An 18,240-nucleotide genomic window follows, 5' to 3' on the forward strand; every position below is an offset into this window, starting at 1 on the left:
CAAAGCAGCGTAACCATGTTTGCTTTGGTCCTAGGAACAGTCAGCAGACCGATCCCTGATGACCTAAAAAGTCTGAAGGGTTCATAGTGTGGAAGCAAGCCAGAGATGTATTATTGATTAGTAAACAAGCAGCAGTATTTTGAAGTCAATTTAAAACAAGTAAATACGACTGCACAATATAACTGCTGTTAGTTTTAGTAAGTAGTGCTAAAACTAACAGCAGTTATATTGTGCAGTATATAAATATACTATCATAAATATCTCACAGTGACGCCAAATAAACCCAAAATAAAACAAAAATAAACCACAACTTTAGTAAGGTCTTTACAGTGACCATGCCGAGTCACTAGGGGTGCTGTTTCCTGAGCTTCACCTTGGCATACGGTACCACTATAATGACGTAGCGAAAAATAATACAAATTTTAGAGAGCCATCGGCAGCTGCTTGGGATCTTAGGAATGGGTAACTTAGGTTCAGGTTGTGCTGTTCTTCCACGCTCTCTACCAACCATTTTAATATTGTTATCCTGTGTATTTGGGCTGTCACTCGGTACGGAACTGAGTTTTGTGACATGCGGATCTGTCCTTAAACTGTTAAATATAAAGCACAATGTAAGGCTACACTCACACGACGTACGCTACGGCTCCGGTGAGTTTCCTCTCATTCAACGATTATTACGCATCAATAAACAGTTACATCGGGTTTTACATAAACATTGATTTAATTTACTATTACCCACCTCTGTAATTATTATATTCAGGGTTCAAAATGATTGTTTTTGTCCACCAGCCAAATGGCTAGTGAATGTTCAAATTTGACCAGCCACCCAATGGATTACTATTGTTTTTGTGGCTGGTGAGTGAAGCAAATCTACCAGCCACTTGCATATGTTACCAGCTTTTGGCTGGTAAATGGTGCTAATTTTGAACCCTGATTATATTGTATTGTACAGTCAATTTGACATCATTCATGTTGACTCTTGTGTAACGTTACAGTCAAACAGTACGTGGCACATAAAAGATTGATGACACTAACATATAACCTCTTTTAGTTGAAAGGCCTATTTACTAAGCAAATATTTACTCAAATGGTGAAAATTAAAACAGTATATAAACACGTTTTCCTTAGAAAAGCTCTTTTAACCAGCCCTAAATCTTATTTCTGCAAATATAGAATTGTTGCTGTAGGCTCTAGCCCTCAAACTTAACCACTTGAGCTGTTGGAATTGCTGTTGGCCATCATGAGCCCTTTGGTTCAAAGTCAAAACCCAATACAAGTTACAACAATCACCAATTCAAGTGTTTTTACAGACCTTCATACCATGACCACCACATTGAGTTTAGTATTGGCCGACAGTCTTAAACTTCCCTAATCAATCACATTTGCATTTATAGCCTGGTTTGTTTGTTCACTTTACCTCAGTTTGTTTACTTTAAGTATCTCTGTAACAGTCTATGCTCACTCTGTGTGTGTGTGTGTGTGTGTGTGTGTGTGTGTGTGTGTGTGTGTGTGCCTGCCTGCCTGCGTGCGTGCGTGCGTGTGTGTGCTTATATGTGTGTGGTACAGGTAGCGGGCAGCAGTCTGTAACAGGGGTGACTGCAGTGGAAGACAGTAACAGCTACTGGAGTGTCCGTGGGACAAGTGACGCCTTGTGCCATCGGGGCACACCGGTCAAGTGCGAGCAGACTATTCGCCTCACCCATGTCAACACAGGCCGTAACCTGCACAGCCACTACTTCGCCTCCCCGCTGTCCTCTAACCAGGTGGGTGGTGTGAAAAGTACATGGGGAAAGAGGAGAGGTTTGGTGTTATGTGAAGCATTATCCAAATAGCTCCCTGCATATATGGTTTGACATTTCCAGCCTAAAAATAGTTGATTGGGAGAATGTAAATATTATTATAATTCATTGCTACCTTGCCAAGTTAAAGCCACTGAGAAATTAATTGCAGTACAATTTCTAATATGTAATCAGAGATGTAAAATACCGATAGGTTGATGCTTACATCTAGTGAAACCCAGACCAACATTTTGAGGTGGACGTGAGTTGACAGCAGCTTTTACACACGCACCACACTCTGGGAAAACAGCCTTGGGTCAGAAAAAAAACTCTCCAATATTGAGAGTGTGAAAACACTGTTCAGCCAAAGTGTAAGGGGGTTGGAAGATGTGTACCCGGTAATTAAAAGAAATGTGTCAACTGTCAGACACTTTGGTATACTGTTTATACCAAAGTAGCTATTCCTTTAACATCCCTGGGTGTATTGTATGATTGTGGACAATGTCGTGAATCAATAAATAGGTCTGCTTTATGGCACTTTTTGATTTACAGGATTGTTGCATCAATGTCATAATGCAGATACGTATGGGCAGAAAATAGACATCCCTGTCTGTTTATTTTATCTGCAACCAGTTTCTCAACCCTGATTTCCAGAACATGTACCAAATCAGAGTTTTTATCACTATGGCAATACAAAATGACACATACCACAATAGAATAGATTTTATGTACAATCTCTGCAACGCACTGCAACAACATGTAATATGCACTGTATGGCCTCCCTCATCCACTCAAGATGTTGGATACATTGGTGTCAGTGGTGTCAGTACACCCTGCACTGGAGACCAAAGGGTGTACGACAGCCAACAGAGAGTTTGACAAAACCAAAAATGTCTTAATGTTGGCTGTGTTGGGATATCTAGCTTGGTAAATCATTGGGTCTGTGAAAGTTGTTTCTGTTGTACAAAAATGTAAGTCAGCGGATGACTCCAGTTTAGCAGCAGGAAGAAGGTAAAAGATAAAAAACAAACAAAGGTATTATTTATGTCTGTAAAGTTAGGGGTTGTAAAATGGACCCAAAAAGCTTTTACAAAAGCAAGGTACCTCATCTGCTCCTCTATTCCTCTTTTCTAATCTCTTTCTCACTCGCCCACAGGAGGTGAGTGCGTTTGGTGACGAAGGGGAAGGGGACCACCTGGACGAGTGGACAGTTCTCTGTGGGGGTTCTGTGTGGAAGCGTGAGGAGGCCGTCCGCTTCCGTCACAAGGCCACTGATGCACTACTGTCAGTGACAGGGGAGCAGTATGGACGGCCGATCCACGGTCAGAGGGAAGTTCACGCCATGTCAAGCCCCAGCCAGCACAGCCTGTGGAAGGCCATGGAGGGTATCTTTATGAAACCCAGCGAGAACCCAATGGGCAGCCGAGACTACAGTCACCTACACACAGAGTTTTAAACTTTTCTTCTTTTCTTCTGTCCCTTCCCATTGTCCTCTCTTTCTACAATTGTATTCCTACCTCTGTCCCTAATTTCACCCGTACCAGCAACATCTTGTCTCATTTTTCTCTCTCGTCACCTTTTGACTGTCAATCTTTTGAGGAGACTGTGCCAAAGTCTGTCATGGATCAGGTTACAATGACTTCACCTCATCAATCCATACCAACCACTCTCACATTCATTGTATTTAGGAAACACTACTTGAATCCTCAGAAATCCAGCAGCTACACTACTAAGCTACCAAGCTAACAACATTTGAATAGCATTATAGTTTGCCTTAATGGGTACAAGAAGACATAAAGATATTAAAAAGGCTGTTTTACTGTACAAGACTAATCTTTTTTTACAGTTTGGGACATTTTACATCGTCTCAGCTGTTATTTATTTTTAAATAACTGCCATCAGCAGTCACACCACAACACAGAAGGCAGTGTAGATTTTTCAGAACTACATTTGAGTCATCAAGTGAGTCTTGTGTTTTTTTTAAGTAAAAGAAAACATTGTCACACGTGTGCCTTTTATCCTTTTTGTGTTTACATTGTGGAGCCGTTTCAACTTTTGGAGACATAAGAATTTAATGTGTTTTTATGATATTTGTAAGCCAAATTCTACTCGAACAATAGATAAGCAGTGTTACCAGTGTAAATGACTTTTCCCCCCTTTAATTCCGATCCAGTGTTGCATATAATAAATTATCCAATGCTAACTGACATGAGAGAATTAGCAGTTTTGTCTGTCGAGGTGTTTTTTTTTATGTGTACATCATTGAACTGGATGCTGGATGTCATCATTTGATCAGTTTCCAAGTGCTAGGAGAAGGTACAGTGTTTTGCATTCATGCTGTCTGTGCATGTATATATGTGTTAGATAAACTCTTTGTTCCAGAGGTTCATATGAGAAACAAACATGCAATGAATACCTCATATTAAAGTGATTTTTATGCATACCAGTATCAGTGACTTCTTTATTGGATTTTCTTCCTTTTCATTTGGTTACCACGACAGATGAGATGATCTGGCGACTCTTCACAGGTGGTCCTTTCTGTATGATGACTTCAAATGAATCATTGATGTCATTAATGACTCTCCTGATAACTGCATTCACAATATACCAACATGAATAATGACATAAAAGGAGCGCACTGCAGTATAGACAGATAATGTACGGTTTCTTTTTACATGTCCATTTACATGATAATTTATTCAGTAATTGAGCAAGTTGGAATCATATTATAAAGTACAACCTCCACAAAGATGAAACCAGACTAAATGATTTGCAAGTAAGGCAAGCTGTAAATGTCTCCCTGGGCCATTGAACTTAGCACAATGCCTTGTTTGTCCACTTAATGGCATGTTTTGCTTCATTATCTGGAAGTTAATGGGGTTTGAGTGCATCTGCTATGAGGCTATTCTCACTTGTATTTGACCTATGCTCCCTAATTATCATGATTTAGAGTGAGTGCTGATGCCAGCACTGCTCCACCGGACATTCCTCCCATGTTGACAAACGTGTAAATTCACGTCCAGCCATCACATACTGCATCCAGCTAAATAGTTTTAAGATGAAAATCTCCAGGGTAACCTTTGTGTGCATGTCTGTCACACCCACCAAGGTTAGTCCACACAAAGCAGTTATGTTTGTAGTGCTACATGACCTGCATGTATTGTTTGAAAGTGATGTCAGAGCAGTGAGATTTCTGCACTTGAAGAGGCCGCTCTTCTGACTCACAGCTCCTTTATGTGCGCTCTGGTACCTGCATGGGAAACTGCAGTAAAGGGCACTCAGTGAAAACCACGCTGTGTTGTCTATTTGATCTATTTTTAGGGTTAGTATTTAAAATGACACAGCAAGGATGATAACAAGAAGTGACAAGTAAAGCAACAAGTCTGGTTTATAATGAGTTTAACAATGAACAGTCAGTGAAAATGTTTCTGCTCACCAGCTTATTGAAAGCCAAAAGTTATATGTAATTTCATTGCCTTATTTAAGAATGTTTTACCTTTATTTTACTGTGTAATATTGTTTAGTTATTATTGTAAATGTTGTTGGTCTTGAGCAAAATTTTGAATTATTATATTGTCAAAAATGATTTCAGAATCCCAAGGCACAAAAATCTTTCACAATTAAACACAGATGCTTTATATTTCTATCAAAACAAGGTTTTATTGCATAAACATATATGGATATATATATATTGTTTTAGATGAAACAGATTAAACATGTTATTTGCACTTTTAAATAAAATATCCATTCAGTTGGTGACTATTGCTGTTTTCTTTCCTCTTTTTCTAAGCAGCATGCCAAGGTTGTATGTGTGTTAAGTTTTATCTCTATACAATCTACAAGGTAAAAACATGTTTTGGTAAAAACAAATCTCAAAAGAAACTTTCAAAAACATGAAAATCATAACCTAATTCTGTCCTGTTACAGATATACAGTATAATAATGTAAACTTCAAAAAGTGTTGATAAAAGGTTTTCCACATGAGTACCCCTTACATAGCCATGCAAGGATGGTCTGAATGGCACAATTATTAGAGAATTGTTAAGATAAAGTGGTCTATGCTGGTTTCAAAAGGACCATGATGCTAATAGAGAAAGGTGAAAACATGGTCCATCGGTCAAATGGCAATGTGCTGAGAATATCAAAGACATAAACTGACTCACAAGGATAAGTGTAGCATACATCATAGAGCGGTTTACACAGGACTATGAGTCAGTGAGAACATTCAATAAAAATCTAATGTGACTAAAACACACAATATATTGTATTCAATGTCAATTTTAACCATCCACAGTGAGGTCTACAGACTCTACCCTAGATGATGTGAAACAGAGATGATGACGATGATGATGATGATGATGATGATGATGATGATGATGATGATGATGTGACCTTGTATTTGCATATTTATGAAAATGCCCTCTCCTGCACTCTGATTTGATTAATAGCTGGTAGAAACTAGAAAAAATGGCTATTACAGTATAAACTGGAAAGTCAAATATGTGACAGTAGTACATACATACCTACATTTAAACCAAGGCTGTGCCACCACAAATAAACATTAACTGGATCTCCTTGTCTTTCAAAGACATGAAAATCTAAATAACAACATGCATACTGAATTACAGTATAATACATTTTTGCTGTGATACTTGATCTTACAAAGCTATTTTTTTTATTTCAAGAGAAAGCCCTCTCCCCATTACATTTCGTCAGACCTGGACAGCGTAAAAACTCACATGGCTGCATGTTAGTTTGGTTGAAATATCTAGTTTTGTTTTCATTAGACAAAAGAACAAATAATCGCTCCAAGGTAGTAATGAGAACAAATCAGTCTCTAATCCAATCATGTCCGAGGGGAGCACCATACAATTTAGGAATCCACATGTTGCAATCAGTAGCAATGAACACCAACAAGTGTATTTCAAAGATGGCATCAACTAAGGGCTGGGCGATTTGGTTAAAATAATTGTCACAATATTAACGAAAATATGTTTACAATATCTATTAATATCACAAAATAATCACATAAAATAATAGAAATTATGTTCAATGTAATGAACTGTGTTCCACTGACTTTTTAAATGTGTTTAATAAAATGTGATCTCAGGTTTTCTTAGTTTCAAATGATAATTTCTTGAAAATCTTTTACATTTGGAAAACAATAACAGAATATGAACATATAATATAATTAGGATGGATGGGGTAGATATGACCCCAGAAACAAACTACCACAGGTACTGAAGCAGTCACCTTTAGTCTCTCATCCAACCCTGAGCTGAAGAATGGTGCGACAACACAATTTGGGTTGTGGGGGAAAAGATATACTTGGTTTTGCCATTAGAAATAGTTAATGTTCACCAATACAGACCAAACTGCCCATGTGATTTTGACACAACACATATCAAAGCTCAAATTCAGTGGCGTTGTTCTTCACTTCTGAACACCTTGTAAACATGGCTGTTCAAGCGTTTAGCTGCAGTTCTCATTTTAACCACTAGACTACAACCTTTTCCAAGAAAACAGCTGTACCAACAGCATGTCACAGCTCCACTGTACATCCCTGATTTATCTCACTAGTCTTTACCCTTTATACATTCTGCTTTTGAGAAGTATATTACATTACACAAGATAAATAGTACTATTTATACATTTAAATCCATGGAAGTTAGAGTAATGTTTGATATGGCAGTGTATATACTGGCATGCTCTTTGTGTGGTTTATATTTACCACAGTTGGGCAGTATTACAATGAGATGCTGAGGTAAAATATTTTCTACCAGCACATAACTAAAAATATCGGACTCTATCTCAGACTGATCCTACTAACCAAAACCGTAGCTCCAATGTTATTTGATTTTGGTCTCTTCCTTCATTTTACACCTCTCAGACAGCCTGAGCTTACATTATGTACTGTCTTTTACACACCCACACAAATGTGTGGTCATTTAAAAATGTTAAGTCAATCAATCAATCAATCAATGCTAAGACTTAATAGTAGAGGACATAGCGGGACAGTGATGATTCTTAAATGGCCCTTTACTGAGTATTGAGTTGTGCTTCTTGTTGTAGATACACATCAAGACTTCATGTGTCCCAAGATTAGTGGACTCAGTCGAGGATTTAGATGATTCACATAAAGTGTGATGTTTATAAATGGCTATATGAGATGTGAGGAATTTGCTATGCATTTAAATACTGTGCCAAACATTCAGTGCTCACATTCACTCACATTCAACACTACTTCTTGAGGGTAAATATGCCGTTGTTCATAATAACCACTGTTTGTTTTGAAATTAGTAATGGCTCAAAGCACCTGATAAACATTTTTCGGTAATTAGGAAATCAACTCTAAAGGGTGGTCTTCGTCAAAATAAAACCCTCCATTTATTCTCACGGTTTATATAAAAACAAAATTATTTTTTTCAGTTCAAGATCCTTGTGACCAGTCAGTCCAATAACTATACATGGTGACATCTTCAAAGCAAAACAAATATATATCTCTTTATTTAACTAACATTGTCTGCTTTTATAAGGTAAGTTCAAATTAAACTCAAAAAACTCAATTGATTGTTTAGAGAAGTGCCCGGGTTGTGGCTGGTCCTACTTTGGCTGCAAAGACAAGACGTGAGGTCATGGCTGTTCTGTCCACTCCCCATGCTCACAGTGCAATTGGTTACTCCATGCCGTTCCGCAGCATCTGATTTGCTGCGATGAGCATGACACTGATGATGAAAGCCATAGCGAAGGCGCAGATCAGGCTTTTCCTGACACACGTCTGCCGATTCTTCTTCTTAGGATGGACTAAGAGGAATGAAAGAGAAGAGAAAATACATATATATTTAGCTCCTGTTTTTGCCTCTCATGTGATGGTGATTAGGAAATTTGTCAATTAATAGTTGGTTAATAGATAAGTTTATTGACTTCAATATAATGATACAAAATAAAGCTAAAATACAACTTTAAAGGACTTGGTTTACATTTAGGTAAATAGTCCACACTTATTTTCTTGCAGTCAGATAACAAGATAGATAAATATGGAGCTATAGCCAGGAGAGGCTTACTGTAGCTAAAGACCAAAGGTCAAAGGTTAAACAACCAGCAGAGACTCCAGGCTAACTGTATCCCCATTTCCAGTCTTTATGCTAAGCTAAGCTACCAATCTGCCAGCACTTGCTTCATGTTTAGTGCACAGATATAAAGACTGGTATCAATCCTCTTATCTAATTGTCAACAAGAAAACTGTAATTCCCAATATGTCAAACTATAGTGTTACCTAATCAAGTAAAAACATTGGCCCTCATTTATGAAACGTGCGTACGACCAAAAACAGGCGTAGGACGGGTGTACACCGATTCCTACGCAAAGCAAGGGTTTTATCAATTTGATCGTGAGCGTAGGCTGCGATAAAATCTCACGTCTGGTATGAACTCGTGTACGCAAGTTTTCGAGTCAGTTGTGGATATGCGGTGCAGCATATAAAAAGTTTAACAGGAGAAGGAGAAGTCATCAGTTGATCACTTATCAGCAATGGCAGATCTGGCTCTTTTAAAAGACCTCTATTCACCGGTACAACAGTGCACACGTACGCGCACGGGCCACGGTGGAGCGCTCCATCGGATTGATTAAGGGCAGATGGCTCATGGTCTTGCATCAGCGGGGGGACCCTACTATACACGGCGGAGGACATGCGCTCTCCCTCACAGCTGTTGCCTGGCTCTGACTCATGAAAAAAACAGTAAAAGTAAAATAAAAGACACTGCATAAACTCCGCTACTGTGTGTTTATTTAAATATAGGTAAACCATATAGGCCTAAGAGATTGCAATATAAGCCTGTATATTACTATTAGGACTATAGCATACATATGTCAGGGATGTATACATTAAATAAACTTCAGCTGGAGTCTGATTTACCACGACAACACTGTTGACTGCATCAGTGATCTCTTTCCATTCCACATTCTTTCTACAGCCTTTAATTTAAACAGTTTTCAGGCTGCCAAATCTACAAACGTAAGTGCAAGTGAACCTGAGATATCAGGGTTTCAATCTCCACCTCTGAAAAGTGCCGCTTCTCAGCCGGATTACGTATCTCCATGTCGTAAATCGTAGGGACGAGGCCTCAAAACCGAGAATATGTTGGGGCGTGATATTTAAATTACGATCGTTTCCAGCCGCTGCATTTATCAGTGTACGACCATTCTTACGCTCTGATTGGTGTGATACGAACGTTTCATGAATCACACGTGAAGCCTGTCGTAAGATGATTTCTGCGCTCATATCTGCGCTGGTTTCTACGTTAGGTTGATAAATGAGGGCCATTAGGTCCAAATATTCTATAAACAATACAATTCTGTCAATTCATACTGTACATTACTAAACAGCATGGTCATGCAACAGCATTTCAGGGAAGTAAGCATCATGATAAATGAGTCAGTGCATGGCCAGAGAAAGATCAAGGAGGCCATTTACATTTGACATCAAAGACCATCCTTGATGTATACAATCTCCCACCCATCCATCCATATACAACCACCTTGTTGTCGCATAACCCAAGCTCACGTGATGACACCTGAACCACTTAGGCAGTCAAAAGCTTTGAAAGAGCTAATAAACTGACCTTTGAGTTAAAGTAAATTAATTTAAACCTGTTTTTTCAAAGTGCAACTCTGTTCTTTAACCCAAACAAATGTGGATGAACTAGCAGCTAATATTTCAAGTCGCCATGTTTTGCATCTTATTTGTGATTGAAATCATCAGTGGAAGTGTTTCCAATGTAAAAAATGTATGCATGAGGGGCACAAACAGACAAGACAAAAGGAGTGACGGAAAACTTTTCTGTTCTGCTACCTATCTGTGTGGGCTGAAAGCAGAGCTGTATAGCCTATAACGAAGTAGAACTACTTCACTACTCAAGTACTAAAAGGCTGTATCTGTACTCTATTGGAGTATTATTTTTTTCTCCTACTTCCACTTTTACTTGAGTACATATTTTCGATGAGTTTAATACTTTTACTCCGATAGATTTTTTATGTGCTGCATCGTTACTCGTTACTGTTGTGAATTCCTCACACTACGGAGACTGTGTAGGTTACAGTGTGTGTACGTTAGTAGTTAGTTACGTACGCTAATTACTTAAGTTACGTAAGAAATCCCCGAGATCGCGTCGTGTTTCTTTTCATTACGGTTGCCCGTTCAGAAGTCAGAGACGATGTAAGTTTGTACTCTTTCTATTGAGCTATTGTTGCAGCAGATGAAGCTGTTCCTGAGTTGTTTGAGTCTGCAGTGAGTCCTGAATGTTAACCGTTTGACCCTGTGATGTGAAGCTGTTATATCTGTACTTTGCTAGCTTGCTAACTTTCCTGTTCATCACACGTTACTAGCTAGTGTGTGATAACTTTTTTGGGGGGCTTTAATCGTTACTGAGCTGGAGAGGATGTTTATTTTCCTTGCACAGTGTGATAATTGTACATTTTATTTCAGTATTTGTTAATATTTGTTATATTTAATATAATTAATATTTGTTAATTCCTTCGGCTACAGCCTTGGCTAAACATTTGACATAATATAAACAATATGATATTAAAACTTTTGACTGCTTTCTTGAATAACTAAATAACACAATACTTGTACTTTTACTTTCAGTACTTGAGTAGTAAATTTTAAAATAAACTACTTGCAATACTTAAGTACAAAAATGTTTGAATACTTTAGTACTTCTACTTAAGTGTTGTGCTTAAAGAGCACTTCTACTTCTACTCAAGTCACTTTTTTGATAGAGCACTTGTACTTTTACTCAAGTATGGGTCTCTAGTAAGTCAGTTTTCTCCCCCAAAGACATAAATTCATGAGATTGAAAGAGGATAAGGAGTAGAGACAGATGTGTCCTCCAACAGGCCTTGCAGCAAGAACAACAACCAAAAGTTCCTTCTCTGTCAGCCCCCTTGTCTCAGTTTGTTAGAATCACACGCTGCATCAATAAATCAACTCAGAGCTCTGAGTCGTGGATCTTAGAGGGACTGTGAAAGGCGTTGAAGTCCTGATGGACAGGAAGAAGATGAGAGGGAAGGAAGCATGAAAGAGAGAAGTTGGGGATGTGGGAAGAGGGTTAACTGTGGAGAGTAATGCAGCTGTTATTTACAAGAGAGGCTCTTTACCTCTTCATCTCTTCTTCATCCCCCTCCTTCCTACTTTTCCTCTCTTTCTTTGCTTTTCTACTGTTTCTTCTCCCTAACTCGTTCCCTCAACACTAGAAACGTTGGGAAAGAGAGTGCCTAGCCAGCAGTTCCCTGATCCCTTCTTTAGCCTCTTAGCTCCTCCTTCACGGTCCCTTCTCTGTTAAATTTTTTTCATTTCCTCCGGGCTGTCTCTTTTTAGGTCTCCCTGAGACTGTAGGCCAGTACCCAATGGATTCATTAAGACTTTCCTAGCTTTCTAGCGTGTTTGATCTGTCTTTACCTTTGTCCTAGTCTGACATGTGGATGTTTCACAGCAGAAAGGCAATTTCTAGCTCTGCACCATAACTAACACAGGGTCAGATTTAGTTTCCCCCCTCTTCTCCCTAAAGCAACATAACATAGTCTTATGTCTCAAGAAACATGCTTTCTTTGTTTTACTTGGGCACTCAAACCTTCGCAACCTGTCAACCATCTCATTCTTGGCTTTGAAACACAAAGAAATGAATGCATGACCTTGAGGTTAATAAATGTTGTCATTTAAATATCACGTATGTTTTCTTGAATATGCCTCAGCATTCTTGACCTTGCTCTCAGGATCAGCCCATTACAGATGAAACCTCTGTGGTGGATATTTATGTTGATAGAGCAGCAAATTAAAAATAAGGGATTTCACCTAGAATTTTTCCAAGCAAGTCATTTAAAAGTCTTTGTTAAAAAGTGTTAATGTTGTCATCACCCTCAGCACAACACCTAGTCATTTCCACTTTATTCTAACTGAACAAAGACTTCAAAACGAGTTTTCTATTTGTGGTGGCATTTCCAGCTTACAAACTCATACTGTGTAAGTTGAGACAGTGGTACCCCAGGTCTCATTCAGGTCAGTGTCCAACATAACAGCAGTAGGTCAGAACCTGTCTCAGGCAGAGTTGTAGTTCAACTCTGTGTCTCCATAGAAGACGGGAGACGTAAGAGCTGTATGTTAAGACAGTGCTGCCTCAAGTGCTCCCATCCCGGTAAGGTCAGGGGAGGAAGTTAACACATACATACTCTCATTTATATGCACACACCTAAAGATAGGTTCTACTGCAGAATGGTCAGGCTGACATTGTTTTCAGTCTGTGCTGAAGTGTTTGGGTTCATGATTTAGGTAAGCATATGTGTTTACAGTGCCCCCAATATCTTTGCTTCCATCGAAGGTTCAGCTAAGCTTAATGCCTCCAGCATGAGTTTAAATGCACTTTCAGGAAGACAGGAATTTCAGAGTTGGGATGGCACTACATGAAACTACATTGTGGTTAAACTGTACTGCTTCCTAATTCTCCTCGATCGAGATTTCATTAAATGCTTCTATGTAAGTCATGAAAGTCTCCTGAACCTTCTTCACAAATCCAGAGTTTTTCTGTAACTACTGTCGCTGTGCAATCTCACTTTTTTTTCTCGATACCTCTCTCATATCTCTGCCCTAAGTTTGGAGCTCTGTTTAACTGATGTTAAGCTAAGCTAGACTTTTTGCTCTAGCTCCATACTTAGCGCAGATATGAGAGTAGTATTGATCTTCTCATCCAACTCTTCAAAAAGTCAAATACGTGTATTTCCAAAAATGTTAAATAATTCCTTAAGCAATTTGATTAAGCATACAGTTAGTTATTTAGATTAATGTTAGGAGAATGTTTTGGTCATGCATAGGCCTATATTTACTTAGCTCAGTTTCAAATTACTGTGTAAAATGTCATATGAACTACAATACGAAATTACTTTTTATAAGTACAGGTGTTCATAACAGCAAAGTTTCCATGAGAACTGCTTCCTCACCTCCCTCATACTCAGGGCAGTTCCCTGAGGTTTCATTGAGGCTCTCCTCCTCGGTGATGATGATGTTCTCTATGTCCTTCATTGTCAAGTGGTCCCGGAAGGCATGGAACAGCACCTGCTTCAGTTCATCCAAAGACAGCTGCTGCATGTCAAACTGCAGGGGCACAAGGCGATCAATGCAGAGACAGTCATCAACAAACTGGCTTTATGGGGGCAGATAAATATAGAAGTATGAGGTGTGAAATGTACAGGCTGCATGAAATTATGCCATGTATGAATTTGTGTTATATTGCCTAAATGTGGTACAGTATGTAAGTAGGAAAGGTGTCAGTTGTAATGTAATGGCAGCATGTTTGCCTACGCGTCTCCGGTGCTATTTTTGGGTGTCTGAATCAGTATGCAAACGTGTGTGTGCATTGATAAAGAGGGGTATATGTATGCAGGCACAATTTGTTTAATGGATGTATTAATTACAATGGAAATACTGGCACATTTACGTCCTCGTAGGTGGTTGTATTCTCAGGTGTGTTTAAAATGATTAATAGACTCTGACCAATCACTGACTCAAAGTCTGAATCTTAGTCTTTCCTTTGTCTGCCCTTCCAAAACATCATGTCCTTCCAGTCCCCCCAACAGAACCCCTCTACAATCCATAGACACACATGCACACACCATCCTCAAACCCACTAGCATCTATAATTTACCTCACTGACAGCCTCAAATACAATCAGTCGCTTGGTTTAGCACAACAGATGGACATACTGAGACAGGCAAGGCGAAGAGGGAGAACATAGGGGGTATATATCTAGAGAGTAAGAGAGATACTGTAACATGAGATAGAAAGGAAAGTATGGTGAGGTCAGAGAAAATAAGACAAAGGAAGTAGTGGGAGACACAGATGGAGAAAACAGAACTGGCAGACAATTGTGGTAGAGACATAAAAAAGTTGTAATGGTGATGAGGAAATGCTCATTTCTCAGGTCAAAACTCAGGTACCAGTATTCTTTTTGCACTAGTATCGCGAAAAGTTTAAATTATACCCAGCTCTATTTATTGGTGTTCAATGTCAGATTACAACACTGCAACAAAACAATTAGAACATAACCATGATATTAGTGCAATAATTTAGAGGTGTGATAGGATCTACAAACATGTATAAATACACATTATAAGAAACACGCAAACACCTATTTTATGTTTGCATTAAACCTGGAATATTGAGTATTTTTTATGCATTTTGAATGTCTGGTTTTGTGTGCAGTGATGTGCAGCTTTAAAGCACTGTAAATGTGTGTTGATTCCAATCTAACTATTCATTTTTTAAATATATTTTTCAGGTGATTTACACTGCAATTATGGAAACATGCCTGTGGATGCATACACACAGACACACACCCACACACACATTGCGGTAAATAGAAGAATCATTTTACACATACATAGAAAAACACACTCATTAAATCACAGTCTCTGGTTTTCTATTGTTTACTCTTCCTCCTCTCACATGCAGATACTCTTTTTGGTAGCTCAGTTTCACTCTGAGGTTTTTTTGAACAGCAAACTAGCAGAAGTGACAGGAGAAGTCAGAGATGGAAGGGCAGTCTGACAGCATTACAGCATCATAAATTGTATGCACCTTAGCCACAGTAGAAAAGAAAAAAAGCATAATCCAAATTTAAACAAAAGTGTCATTCCGCCTCCACAATTTAAGGGTTAGAAGATGTCCATCGATTTACACTGGACAACAACTTAATCTCAGATTAATCTTTAAAGGTCCCATGGCATGAAAATTTCACTTCATGAGGTTTTTTAAGTTCCCCCAGCCTGCCTATGGTCCCCCATTGGCTAGAAATGGTGATAGATGTACACCGAGCCCTGGGTATCTTGCTCTGCCTTTGAGAAAATGAAAGCTCAGATGGACCGATCTGTAATCTTCCCTTTATGACGTCATAAGGAGAAAGGTTACCTCCCCTTTCTCTGCTTTGCCAGCCCAGAGAATTTGGCCGCCCATGAGAGGGATAGAGACATCATGGCTTGCAAACGAGTGAAGCAAGGCAGTTGGTCAAGGCCACACCCCCACCCACCACCTTGCCCCCCCCCCCCGTCTCCTCCTCAATAGCATTTAAAGCTACAGACATAGAAATGGCACGTCCTAAAGAAAGCTCATTGTGGGACTGGCTCTAGTGGCTGTAATTCTGCACCAAGGCTGAATTTCGGGAAAGAGATTATGGGACCACAAAGACCTATATAAAAGCATCCAAAAACCAGCATGTCATAAGACCTTTAAAACGGGCATACATTTTCAATAATGATGATTTGTTTTTATCTTTATCTAAAATTCCTGTATTACATATGTGATTATACTTCAAATTTATACAGTCAAACAAAAATACAGATTGGACGTTTAACTGCTCTGACTCATGCAACCTTGTGTGGCACTTCAGGGCAAAGAAACAGGGAGCGGCAGCCGAGTGGCAGTGGAGGGCCTGGGCTGCTTGATCTCTGCTCTCCTTCTTCCCAAAGCTGTCTCCGCATTGAATGGATGCTGGGAAATGGAGAAACAACTCTTCGGACTGCAGCCGCAAGACAGACAACATGACAGCTCAGAGCAGGAGCACGGAATATGTGCAATGTTCCTGTCCGTCTGTCTGAGGGGGGGGGGAAGCCACAGTGGAGCTGCTACCTGTTAGCGATTTCTCCTCCTGCCAGGTCTCTGAAGGACATTGACACATAGACACACACACACACACACACACACACACACACACACACACACACACACATACATACACACACATGCACGCCTGTCTAAGCATTTTTCCTTTACCTGAATGAACTCAAATACGTGATGTGTGTGTGTAATTGTGTGCCTGTGAGTGTGTGTGTGACAGGAAAACAGCAGGGGATCGTGGGCAGTGACCGGTGACATACTGAAGGAGCCAGGACACATCAATCAGAAGAACAGGTGCTTACACACCTTTCCCCCGACTAATCCTGCCTGGCCTCGTACAGAACAAGCTTGTTTCGTCAGTCGTCCACCTGCTTTGTCTTCTGACCCTTCTCTATAAAGTCACCCATAATGACAACCTGCAAGCCTTGTTTCTTTTATTCTGTACTCGCTCTCTCCTATTTCTCTCCTGTCTAGCGGCAGTTGGCTGCTGTTGGGGGGTAGTTGGCACTTTCAAGTTATGTCTCACTTTGTACTTAAGTGCTTTAACTAAAAGGAAAATGTATACACAAAGATGCATACATGTGCCCTACACTGTCTGTACACAACATATTATAGGATAGATGTTAGTGTAAAATTACAGGTATTTTTACCAAAGAAAGCAGAGGCTACAGCCAACCACAAATGAATAGATGAATTTGATCCACAGAAGCCGAATCAGTCACAATTGAATGTGATGAAATGCAATCTGGAGCAAAGTATTCCACATTTGAGGGGCTGAAACCCAACAGGTTATAGTCACTTTTTTTAGACACCGGGGGCCAGCTATTTCATTCTCTGCTTCCTTCATCTTTCTTCTCAGTCTCTGTTTTTATTGATAACAATACTGACGGATGGTCAAGCTAAAAAAAACTACAAGCTAATGGTAGAAAAAAAGTGTAACTTGAAATAACTTTAACTTAACATTTGTAATGTGACTTTTGACACAAATGAGTGCAGACTGGATGTTCACAAGTTAAAAGAGTCTGCCATTTGATTTTCACACTGTGGAAATAAACGGACATCAGTAGCTGTCCGGAGAGGCTCATCCAAAATAAATGACGATGAGGTTTTTCAAATGCTTAAAATGACTTAACACGCCTACACATGATCAGAGGTTAAACCGCGAGGTACTGTAGGGCGTAGAGCATATTGTAGACACAGAGGCAAAGCGCAGCGCAGGTTTACGTCATCATTGCTTCTGGCTTTAGTTGAGCCTTGAAAGGTCAGCGGCAACAAGGTCAAAGGTCATTTTATCAGAATACAGCATAGCAAATCTGCTTAGAAATAAGGTCGCCTACGGGTGCAGAAGTGTGTTTGACAGCTCTGGGGAAAGTTAAGCTGGAGTTGTCACTTCTATCCAGCTTTTCTAACTAGATAATTCACATAAAAATGTTTGGATGGAAACATGGGCTGTGTCTTAAACCGCCTACTTGCACACTTCAAACACTTAGTTTTAAGTATATAGTGTAGATAACGCAAAAAGTCAGTGCACTGAAAGTACCCGGATGATCCGCTAAAAACGGTCAAAAAGTTCAGTGTGGAACGATGCATCCTGCTCTCACTAAACGGGCGCCATCTTGACTACAAAGCGGAAGGGAGCCCTTTACCGGCAGCTGATTGGACGTCACGTGGGTCTGGCTGCTCGAGAATTTCAAATGACTGTCATGGCGGCTCGGACGGAATACGATTGTGTATTTGATTGTGAAAATAGCTCACGAAACGTGTTTCTGAAAACATTTTAAGCAAGAAATAGGCCATACA

General features: G+C 39.5%; 2 protein-coding genes across 2 annotated transcripts in view; one reads left to right on the forward strand and one right to left on the reverse strand.

Annotated features, from left to right (window-relative positions):
• The first annotated feature begins 384 nt into the window (after positions 1–384).
• On the forward strand, positions 385–4,227 carry sdf2 (stromal cell-derived factor 2). The gene is made up of 3 exons (XM_031280786.2): positions 385–648; positions 1,567–1,763; positions 2,935–4,227. Exons 1-3 carry the CDS (start codon positions 459–461, stop codon positions 3,232–3,234), a joined length of 687 nt encoding a protein of 228 aa, XP_031136646.1. The 5' UTR covers positions 385–458; the 3' UTR covers positions 3,235–4,227.
• Positions 4,228–7,360: 3,133 nt separating this feature from the next.
• caln2 (calneuron 2) overlaps positions 7,361–18,240 on the reverse strand; it is a 28,052-nt gene continuing 17,172 nt past the window's right edge. The window contains exons 5-6 of the mRNA XM_031280787.2: positions 13,770–13,923; positions 7,361–8,582 (exon numbers count right to left, since the gene is read on the reverse strand). Of these exons, the coding sequence (XP_031136647.1) occupies positions 8,455–8,582; positions 13,770–13,923 (282 nt within the window). The 3' untranslated portion in view covers positions 7,361–8,454. The remainder of the gene's footprint in view (positions 8,583–13,769; positions 13,924–18,240) is intronic.

This window comes from Sander lucioperca, chromosome 13 (genome assembly GCF_008315115.2).
Source record: "Sander lucioperca isolate FBNREF2018 chromosome 13, SLUC_FBN_1.2, whole genome shotgun sequence".
In the NCBI taxonomy this organism is placed as follows: Eukaryota; Metazoa; Chordata; class Actinopteri; order Perciformes; family Percidae; genus Sander; species Sander lucioperca.

Excerpts from the sequence above, each read along its gene's own strand:
- sdf2 (XM_031280786.2), top strand. The coding sequence starts at position 459 with ATGGGTAACTTAGGTTCAGGTTGTGCTGTTCTTCCACGCTCTCTACCA. Across the intron at positions 649-1,566 it reads CGACGTACGCTACGGCTCCG|GTAGCGGGCAGCAGTCTGTA; the intron begins GTGAGTTTCCTC and ends TGTGTGGTACAG. Across the intron at positions 1,764-2,934 it reads CCCCGCTGTCCTCTAACCAG|GAGGTGAGTGCGTTTGGTGA; the intron begins GTGGGTGGTGTG and ends ACTCGCCCACAG.